This window comes from Orycteropus afer, unplaced genomic scaffold (assembly GCF_000298275.1).
Source record: "Orycteropus afer afer isolate SDZICR_OR568_19922 unplaced genomic scaffold, OryAfe1.0 scaffold00217, whole genome shotgun sequence".
Taxonomy (NCBI): Eukaryota; Metazoa; Chordata; class Mammalia; order Tubulidentata; family Orycteropodidae; genus Orycteropus; species Orycteropus afer.
This window is the reverse complement of record NW_006921804.1, coordinates 3,643,381-3,653,286: the sequence shown is the minus strand read 5'-3', so window position 1 is coordinate 3,653,286 and position 9,906 is coordinate 3,643,381. Positions and strand designations below refer to the sequence as shown.

The window sequence follows — 9,906 nt, the reverse complement described above, 5'->3', positions numbered from 1 at the left end:
CACAGCCCCTTCTCTCATTTTCTAAGAGTATAAAATGCATTTTCTCTGCTACATCATCAACCATCAACACTCCGGGAGCAGGATCACTGAATTTGATGTGTGGGTGTGTATGTGGGAAACATCCCAAAAGGCCCTCCAAACTCCCGCCCCTCATTCTGGCCCCTGTACTCAGTGGACCTGACCCATTTGCTCACTCTCGCTGCTGCTTCCCGGCGATCTTCGGCCCCTTCAAAACCCTTTCAGTTCCTCCCCCGAAGACCGGGCCTTAGAATTCCACCATCCTGTGCACTGTCCTTCTGTCTCACACAAACCCTAACTGGGCAGGACCAGGAAAAAGACATCTCACCTAGAGGCTCCTTTTTTTTTTTTTTTTCTGGGATCCGGCGCTTCCGCCTCCGGGGCGGAGACTCCTCCCCCTCACGGTCCCAATCGTATTCCCTAGAAAAGGAGCCGGAAAACGCTCCGCCTGCTCAGACTGGGATAAGCGAAAAGCTCGTCGCTCCTCACAGCCCGCTTTTTGGGCACCGGACTCGCCAGGGCGGCGGCCACTGCAGCACCAAAAGCCGCGAACACCAACCTGGGTCCAACTCCAGCCAGGCGCTGGTGGCGCGGGCGCGGTTTCAGCACCACGGACAGCGCTTCGCCTGCGGCCCTCCAGCCCACGGCGCGCTCGAGAGGTCTGCGCGAGGCGGCGAGCTATGCCCGCAGCATGGCCGGCCGCTCTGGCCCCATGGCGCTGCTCCTCAGCTTCGGCCTCCTCGGGATGTGCCCAGGTAAGGACGGGCACCGGCCAGTTCCCTCTACCCCAGCCAATGGCTTAAAATTCGCCGCGTTCTGTCTCACCCCGACCAGGCCGAAAGGTGGGATGGAGGGATCCCCCGAGGTAGAAGAGCCTGTTGGGAGTTAAAGGAGAGGCCCCAGGGGACTGGAGGGAGCGCCTAAACCAAAAAACCAAACTCACTTCCGTGGAGTCGGATCTGACTTATAGCGACCCCTCCTTAGGTTTCCCAGGCAGTATCACTATGGAAGTAGATTGCCCAGTCTTCCTTCTGAGGAGTGGCTGGTGGGTTTGAACTGCCAGCTTTCTTGTTAGCAGTCAAATGCCTTAGACACTAGGAGATTCAATTTAGGGGAAGAAGGTATTGGAAGGAGTTAGTGATGAAAAGGGAGAGATGGAAACCCAGGCAGTGATGGTGGGACGGGTGTGGACAGAGAGAGGAAGGAGGGAGAGGGGCTTCCTTGGCTTTCTGGAGTGCCAGGAGGGCAGGTTCTGACCGCGGCTGAGATGCCATTTGGCTTCTTGTGGAATACTATCTCAAGAAATCTACCTGGTTCTGCACCCCTCCTCTGTCTTGCCAGCATTTCCTCCCCTCTACTTTGAGCCTCCAAGTCTGTTCACCTTACAAGGGAAGGGGAGAATACTGACTTCTCAACCCTTTTGTAGGGTGGGATAGGGAGGTCAAAGAGAAAAAGGTTTGCCAGGCTGATGGCTAGGAAGCAGTGTTCAGAGGGGTGCGGGTATGTGTGACTGCAGAGTTGCAGAAGGCGATAGAGTGTGTACAGGGGAAGGTACAAAGGGAAGGTACACCTGAATGACTTTTGACACGTGCCGTCTCATGGGGGCTGGGCTCCTGCATGTGTGCAATTCAGGATAGATATACGACCCGGAGCCCAGCCTACCCAAATAGTTTACTTAAGCCCAATGCTTTTTTAGGGGTGGGGGGAACATGGCCACAGTCACATATGGTAGCACATGTTACCTGCACACATATGGATTCACTGAAGAGAAAGGGTATTTGGTGGGACACTAATAACTATTCCCCCTTTCATGACCCTCCAAAACCTCCCTTTAATCATAGGTATCTGCTTGGGGATTTCACAGAAGCAGAAGTCTCAAAGCCCGTTCAATCCACCCTTTGAGTCTTTAGGGGAAGAGTTGTTGTTGTTGTTATGTGCCGTTGAGTCGGACCCAACTCATAGCGAGCCCTTCTTGGGTTTCTGAGGCAGTATCACTTCGGAAGTAGATTGCCTCATCTTCCTTCCGAGGAGTGGCTGGTGGGTTTGAACTGCCAGCCTTCTGGTTAGCAGTCAAGTGCCTTAGGCACTATGCTACCAGAGGGAAAGAGTAGGTTTCTGCTAATTCTTAAGGAGGGGGTTCTTAGCCCGGAAGTATCTTCTGCCTCCTTGCTTACCTCCTGCTCTCTTCTGCCTAGGAGTCTGGGGTACAGATACGGAGGAGCGGCTGGTGGAGCACCTCCTGGACCCTTCTCGCTATAACAAGCTCATCCGCCCAGCCACCAATGGCTCTGAGCTGGTGACAGTACAGCTGATGGTGTCATTGGCCCAGCTCATCAGTGTGGTGAGTGGGGAGTCTCAAACTCTGCCCACCTGCTGAAGTCAGCATAGCCAGAATGTGAGCATGTTTGTGCTGACTCCTCTGGAGTTTCCAGAGCTTGGGGAGATATGGGAGGGACGTAGTGGGCAGTGGGTCCACAAGCTAGGGGCCTGCTTAGCAGCTTCTCTCCTTCTTCATAGCACGAGCGGGAGCAGATCATGACCACCAATGTCTGGCTGACCCAGGTTAGTGCTCCTCCCACCCACACCCCTGGTCTTCTCTTTCTAATCCTTCTTTCTTGTATGTGCTTTTCCCTCTTTCAAGCTCCTCAAGAGAGCAGAAAGCTATACCTTTTGCAATCTTAAATAAATGTATTTGAATCTTGGTTCTGCGACTTAGCCAGCTCTGTGACTCTGAACATGTTAAACTCTCCAAAACTCACTTCCTCGTTTGTAAAAATATAGATTCTAATGTCTTGGCTTAGGAGCTCTGGTAGCAAAGTGCCTAAAGCACTTGACTGCTAACCAGAAGGCTGGCGGTTCAAACCCACCAGCCACTCCTGGGAAGGAAGATGAGGCAATCTACTTCCGTAGTGATACTGCCTCGGAAACCTAATAAGGGGTTGCTATGAGTCGGTTCCAACTCGACGGCACATAACAACAACAATGTCTTGGCTTATAATAACAATTAGCTGTACAAATTAAATGAGAAGTATTTTATGAGCCACATTTGCTGGGCAGAGAAGTCACCGTGGGGAGAAGCTGGCTTTTAAAACCTTCCTCAAGCCAGATGTGGTCCCTCTTGTCCCTGTCCTTGACCTCAAGCCACTTCAGGGCACAGGTTGATACTGCCTCACTCTCCCTTCCCCAGGAGTGGGAGGATTATCGCCTCACCTGGAAGCCTGAGGAGTTTGACAACATGAAAAAAGTCCGGCTCCCAGCCAAGCACATCTGGCTCCCAGATGTGGTCCTGTACAACAAGTAGGTGACCCTGGAGAAATGGGAGGCTAGGGGAGACTTTGGGAGTGCTCAGGGAGAGGAGGGGCCATGGGGAAAGTAAGAGAAGTTAGTAAGTGGTGAGGTAGGAAAGGGACTTTTTATTGGCAGATACGCAGGCAGTCACTTCCCAGATAGGCAGATAGAGCCAGCCCCCTCTGAGCCAATTAGGACTTCCAGTGTTTGCAGCTGTGGAGGGATGGGGGGAGAGGGTATAAACAAGAATTTATAGCCCCCAGTGCCAAAACTAGGTCTAGAGTAGGTTTTCTTGGAAGTCTGGGCAGGATCAAAAAACTTTTAAGGCCCCAGTTTTTTCCTTTAAGTTCCATCCCCTCTCCTGCAGTAAATAATCTAAAATACAAAACTACCTCTCTCTGCTGATGGACCCATCCCCTGCTCCCACCCTCCCCTGTACTCCTCCATTGCTTAGGGCTCCTCATTCTGGCCTGCGTGGCTTCCCCAATCTCTCCATCCTCATAGGAAGCAACCAGCTTACACAGCTCATGATAAGTAGCAGACATGCCCTTCTCTACCTCTGTCCATCCTGTTCTGCCTCTGAAGGGCCACACAGGCCTCCTGACCAGGACACCTCTTCTCCCCACCAACCCATTTCCATCCCCTTCTTACTCAATCCTTGCACCACCTCTCCCTATTCCTGAATGATTACCACGCTCTCAGACCTGGGTCTCCTCCCATATCTCCCTCTGGCTTTTCTCACCTCCCACTCGGGGCTGGGTTGATGGGTGGGAATGGGGAACTCTCAGGCCAGGCTGACTGTGTTCATCCCTGGGCAGTGCTGACGGCATGTACGAGGTGTCCTTTTATTCCAACGCTGTGGTATCCTATGATGGTAGTATCTTCTGGTTGCCGCCTGCCATCTATAAGAGCGCATGCAAGATCGAGGTAAAGCACTTCCCATTTGACCAGCAGAACTGCACCATGAAGTTCCGCTCGTGGACTTACGACCGCACAGAGATCGACCTGGTGCTCAAGAGTGATGTGGCTAACCTAGACGACTTTACACCCAGCGGTGAGTGGGACATCGTGGCACTGCCAGGACGGCGCAACGAGAACCCTGACGACTCCACCTACGTGGACATCACGTATGACTTCATCATCCGCCGTAAGCCGCTTTTCTACACTATCAACCTCATCATCCCCTGTGTGCTCATCACTTCATTGGCCATCCTGGTCTTCTACCTGCCATCCGACTGTGGCGAGAAGATGACTTTGTGCATCTCCGTGCTGCTGGCGCTCACCGTGTTCCTGCTGCTCATCTCCAAGATCGTGCCGCCCACCTCCCTGGATGTGCCGCTTGTCGGCAAGTACCTCATGTTCACCATGGTGCTCGTCACCTTCTCCATTGTCACCAGCGTGTGCGTGCTCAACGTGCACCATCGCTCCCCCACCACACACACCATGGCGCCTTGGGTCAAGGTCGTCTTCCTGGAGAAGCTGCCAGCACTGCTCTTCATGCAACAGCCGCGCCACCACTGCGCCCGTCAGCGTCTGCGCCTGCGGCGGCGCCAGCGTGAGCGCGAAGGCGCGGGAGCCTCCCTCTTCTTCCGAGAAGCCCCTGGGGCCGACTCGTGCACGTGCTTCGTCAACCGCGCGTCGGTCCAGGGCTTGGCTGGGGCCTTCGGGGCTGAGCCCGTGCCGGCGGCCGGCCCCACAGGGCTATGTGGCTGCGGCCTCCGGGAGGCGGTGGATGGCGTGCGCTTCATTGCGGACCACATGCGGAGTGAGGACGAGGACCAAAGCGTGAGTGCAGCCCCAGAGACACGGGGCTCGTGGGGGGAGATAGGTGTAGAAGGAGGGTAGGGTTTAAGACTGCCAGAGGCGCAGTTTCTGCATAGCAGCCACCTTCTTTCCTTCCTTGTTTGTTGTTATGTGCCGTTGAGTTGGACCCAACTCATAGCGACCCTTCCTTGAGTTTCCGAGGCAGTATCATTACAGAAGTAGATTGCCCCATCTTCCTTCCGAGGAGGGGCTGGTGGGTTTGAACCGCCAACCTTCTGGTTAGCAGTCAAGTGCCTTAGGCACTAGGCCACCAGAGCTCCCTTTCTTTCCTTAGAACCACTAAACTAATAGGAACGCAAGACGTGAGTGAGCGAGTCAGGCTGAGGCTGCGGGTAGGAGCCTTGGCTTAGGTTCCTCTCAGCTGGCTTCCGGGAGGCGGCGCCGCCTAGTGGGAGTCGGCATAGGACGACCTTGCGGCTTCCTGAGGACTTATATCTAGGGCGAAATGCCTCAGCTGGTGCCCTGTGACTCTAGGGAGGGCAGCGGCAGCGGGAGGAGACACTTGCGGGTTTGCAGCCCGCCGGCGGTAAACATGACCCCGAGAGCTACACTCTGCAGCTTGCATTCGCAGCTTGCATTCGCAAGTTCTTGGGCTTGCAGCTCCTAGCACAAACGGAGATGAGGCCTTTGTGTGCCCCACGGGGGTAAAATTGAGGACAATGGAAAAGGGTGTGTGTGGAGGTGGGGTTTAAGAGGTTCCCCAAGGCAGCTCTCCACGGATAGGACAGAGTCCCAAATCAATATCCCTGTTCTGCTCTTCTGGGCTCCAGGGACAGCCTGGTGAAATATTTATGGAGGTGAAGCCAGTGGAGCTGAGGGCTCTGACTCTTTCTGTAGAGGCTTCCAGGAAGGGGCCTGTTTGAGCACTGGGTCTTGTGGCTAAGGGGTGTGGGTGATCGGTTGAGAACCCCTTTAGGCAACGGCAGCCCTCCCCTAACCAAAAACCAAACTCACTGCCATAGCGACCATGCCATGGAGTCAGATCTGACTCATAGTGACCCCTCCTTAGGTTTCCGAGGCAGTATCACTATGGATGTAGATAGCCCAACCTTCCTTCCGAGGAGTGGCTGGTGGGTTTGAACTGCCAGCCTTCTGGTTAGCAGTCAAATGGCTTAGGCACTATGCCACTAGAGCTCCTGCAGCCCTCCCCTACTACAAGCATAATCAGTCTCTGGATACAAGGTTCTAAGGCTGAGGCTCAGCTGTTGTCCTGGTGACTGATCAGGTTGCCATTTCAGTTTAGGGATGAGGAAGGATTTGAGAGCCTCGGTTTCTGGCCTCTAGGAGGGCGGGAGATGGGACTGGGGCTTGGGCCAGAGAGTTCCTTGTGGTCCAGAGAGAGGATGAGAGGTGGAGCCTGAGGCTGGAGGAGAGGGAGGTGGAAACCCCAGAAGGCTAAGGCCAAGTCTGAGGTGCTGGGGTGGAGGGGCTCAGCCTCTGCCTCGCCCCCTCTCTGCAGTCCACTCATGCATTGTGCGTTTAGTGAGTTAGGTGCTGAGAGTGCAGTGACCTACTTGGATGCTTCACGGGATTCTCAGATGTAGCATTTCCAAAACAGATCACTAGATCTGCATCCTCCCCCACGCACCAACTTGCTCTCCCCCACTCCCCCCATCTTTTAGTAAATAGCACCACCATCCATCTCCACCCTAGTTGCAGGCCACCTTCAGCTCTTACCTGGATGGGGACAGAGTCTCCTAATGGCCTCCCTATTTTAGCTCCTGTATCCCTCCCTCCAGATACACACAATGTCTTGCTACTTCATCTTGTGCCTTCTCCCCTTTGCTTATGTCCCTGGCCTATCTGTTCCTCTCAGAGCCCTTTGTACATGGAGGAGAATGGTTTTCTACTCTTCCTTAAAAAAAAGAAAATACTATTATTATTTTTTGCTCTACTATTTGAAAGTAAGCTGCAGACGTTGTTACCCTTTATCCCACATACTTCAGCGTCTATTTTCTAAGAACAGGGCTTCCCTGTGTATAACTCTGGTTCAGTGATCAAATTCAGGAAATTTACCATCAATACAGTAATATCCTTATCTAATATCCAGTCCATAATCAAGTTTTGCCAATTGCCCCAGCATTGTTCTGTGTAGCCTCCCCCCACCTCCAGGTTCTCAAATTGCATTTCATTGTTATGTCTCTTTAGTTTCCATCAATCTCAACGTTGTGTTTTTGTGGCATAAGCAGTTTGGAAGGGTACAGGCATTTGAATGTCCCTCAGTTTGGGCTTGTCTCTCTCCTGCTTATTCCTGAAATAGCTGGCTCCTTCTCACTTGTCACATCAGAGCCTAAATATCACCTCTCTGAGGCCTTCCCAGACCACACTCTAAAGTGTGTCTTCCTTTTCTTTATATCAGTCCTTGTTTCCTTAAGAGCACCTACCAGTATGTAACTGGTTCAGTCCTTCTTATTTTTGTGTCCATCTGCCTTCCAAACCAAAACCAAACGCACTGCCATTAAGTCGGATTTGACTCAAAGCAACCCCTCCTTGGGTTTCTGAGGTGGTATCTCTACGGAAGTAGATTGCCCAATCTTCCTTCTGAGGAGTGGCTGGTGGGTTTGAACCACCAGCCTTTAGTTAGCAGTCAGATGCCTTAGGTACTATGCTACCAGAGCTCCCCTCATCTCCCTTACTCATTGCCACTGAATCAGATCTGACTCATAGCGACCCCTTCTTGGGTTCCAAGGCAGGAGTGGTTGGTGGGTTTGAACTGTAAGCCTTCTGGTTAGCAGTCACATGCCTTAGGCACTACACCACCAGAACTCCCTTGTTTATGTGCCGTCAAGTCGGACCCGACTCATAGCGACCCCTCCTTGGGTTTCCGAGGCAGTATCATTATAGCAGTAGATTGCCCCATCTTCCTTCCGAGGAGTGGCTGGTGGGTTTGAACCGCCAGCCTTCTGGTTAGCAGGCAAGTGCCTTAGGCACTATGCTACCAGAGCTCCCAGCGCTCCCTTAGTAGGCTGTAAATGGTAGAATGTGTCTCTCTTGCTTTAGTTGTATGTCCATGCCTAGCATGATGCCAGGTATCCAGTAGGCACAATTGTGACATGAATGCATGATTATTCAGCTGCTGACTAAATGAAGGTGTGCAGTTGCCTTTCCACCCCCTGAGCTGGTCTGACCCCAGCCTAACATGTGTATGAGGACCCCGACTGGAGCTGGAGTGGAATAGCTCTGTGGAGAGGTTGGGCCTTTGTGCAGGCCCTGTGGCTGGCTCTCAACCCCAGACAGGTATTATCTTTATGACTGCTCACATATAGGACTCATTCCTCACTCTCTGGGGCCTCTGTGCCTGAGGGAGTGCTGTTGGATGAGGCTTCATGTGCCGTCCTATGAAGAGCGAGGCCTGCTGAGCAGCCATTCATTCACTAATTCAACACTCATTTAGTGGACACACTGTGTTTCAGATACCAGGATTGCAGAGATGAATCAGACAGGGTCCCTGTGGTTCAGGAGTTCATAGCTTAGTGGGGGAACAGATAAGCAAATTGAAATGAAAATTCAGTAAAAAACACTGTGATGGAGGTGTGTACACAGTGCTGAGGAAACCCAGAGGGGACAGTGGTTCATTCTAATCAGGGCATCAGGAAAGCCTTCATAGAGGAGATGACATTTGATTTGGGCTTTAAAGAATGCGTAGTTCATCTGGAATTTGAGGGAGGACATGAATTTTAGACACAAAGGAAATCCAAGGACAGAGACTTGAGGGGATACATTGGGGTTTGATAAGTCTGAATAATGGGATGAGGAAGGATAGGGTCATATTTGTTATGGGTGGGTCTTCATTCCAGACTTGAGAGTTTGGAAAGGCACTGAAGGCAGTGGGGCCACTAGGGGTTTTTAAAATTAGGCAAAATTAGAACCGTTCTTTAGCCTGGTCACTCTAGAGTCACTAAGGGAGAAAAGTGAGGGCTGTGTGTATAGTGGGAGCTGTGTGTACCCCATTCTGCTCCCATCCTGCATCATGATTGACATCTGGGCCCCCTCTGTCTCCTCCATCCAGGTGAGTGAGGACTGGAAGTACGTTGCCATGGTGATTGACCGCCTGTTCCTCTGGATTTTTGTTTTCGTCTGTGTCTTCGGCACCATTGGCATGTTCCTGCAGCCTCTATTTCAGAACTACACCGCTACCACCTTCCTCCACCCAGACCACTCAACTCCCAGCTCCAAGTGAGACCCTTCTCCTTCACCCCTTTGCCCTCTGTTGTACAAAAGTATTGGGTGGAGGAGGGATGAGTGAGCTACCAGGAAGAGGGCACACTGCCCCCACAGATCCATCCATCACCTGGAGCCCCTCCCATGCACACACCTCCACCCACACAACCAGCTGCAACCTGGAAGCTGGACCAGCTGCATTGTGTCCTGGCCACTCTCCTCCTCTTGTACCAAGCCAGGCATTAACACTTCTACCCTGAGGAAAGTGTGATTGAGAGGAGCCAAGCAGCAGACAAATTCATGCACTGCCTCCAAGTCACGGAAGGAGGGCAAGTTGGATTGGGGGAGGGATAGGGGCTTACTCTGTGCTGGGCTGGCCTAGCCGAATACAGTGGGTGCTCAGAAGGTAGGAGCAAGTGGAGAGAGGCCTGTATACAAGTTGGCATCCACTCTGCTTGAGTGGACAGGAGCTGGGCTGGGTGTGCTTCAGTGGGCAGAGGTTTCTGCCTAGAGAGCTTAGCTGGGCACTGAGGGCACAGGCTCCTGGGGGGAGGCTTCCACCTCAAACCCATACCCCTTGCTTCTAAGGGGCACAGAGCCCAAGCCCCAGGCCCC

At 52.7% G+C, this 9,906-nt stretch overlaps 1 protein-coding gene across 1 annotated transcript; it reads left to right on the top strand.

Annotated features, from left to right (window-relative positions):
• The first annotated feature begins 709 nt into the window (after positions 1 to 709).
• CHRNB2 (cholinergic receptor nicotinic beta 2 subunit) lies at positions 710 to 9,310 on the top strand. Its single transcript, XM_007948529.2, has 6 exons — positions 710 to 773; positions 2,214 to 2,359; positions 2,536 to 2,580; positions 3,206 to 3,315; positions 4,125 to 5,091; positions 9,140 to 9,310. Exons 1-6 carry the CDS (start codon positions 710 to 712, stop codon positions 9,308 to 9,310), a joined length of 1,503 nt encoding a protein of 500 aa, XP_007946720.1.
• The last annotated feature ends 596 nt before the right edge of the window (positions 9,311 to 9,906 follow it).

What these genes read in the sequence shown, in the direction of transcription:
- CHRNB2 (XM_007948529.2), top strand. Translation starts at nt 710, where the DNA reads ATGGCCGGCCGCTCTGGCCCCATGGCGCTGCTCCTCAGCTTCGGCCTC. An exon ending in CCAATGTCTGGCTGACCCAG is followed by an intron (nt 2,581 to 3,205) that starts GTTAGTGCTCCT and finishes TCCCTTCCCCAG; the next exon opens with GAGTGGGAGGATTATCGCCT. An exon ending in GTGAGGACGAGGACCAAAGC is followed by an intron (nt 5,092 to 9,139) that starts GTGAGTGCAGCC and finishes TCCTCCATCCAG; the next exon opens with GTGAGTGAGGACTGGAAGTA.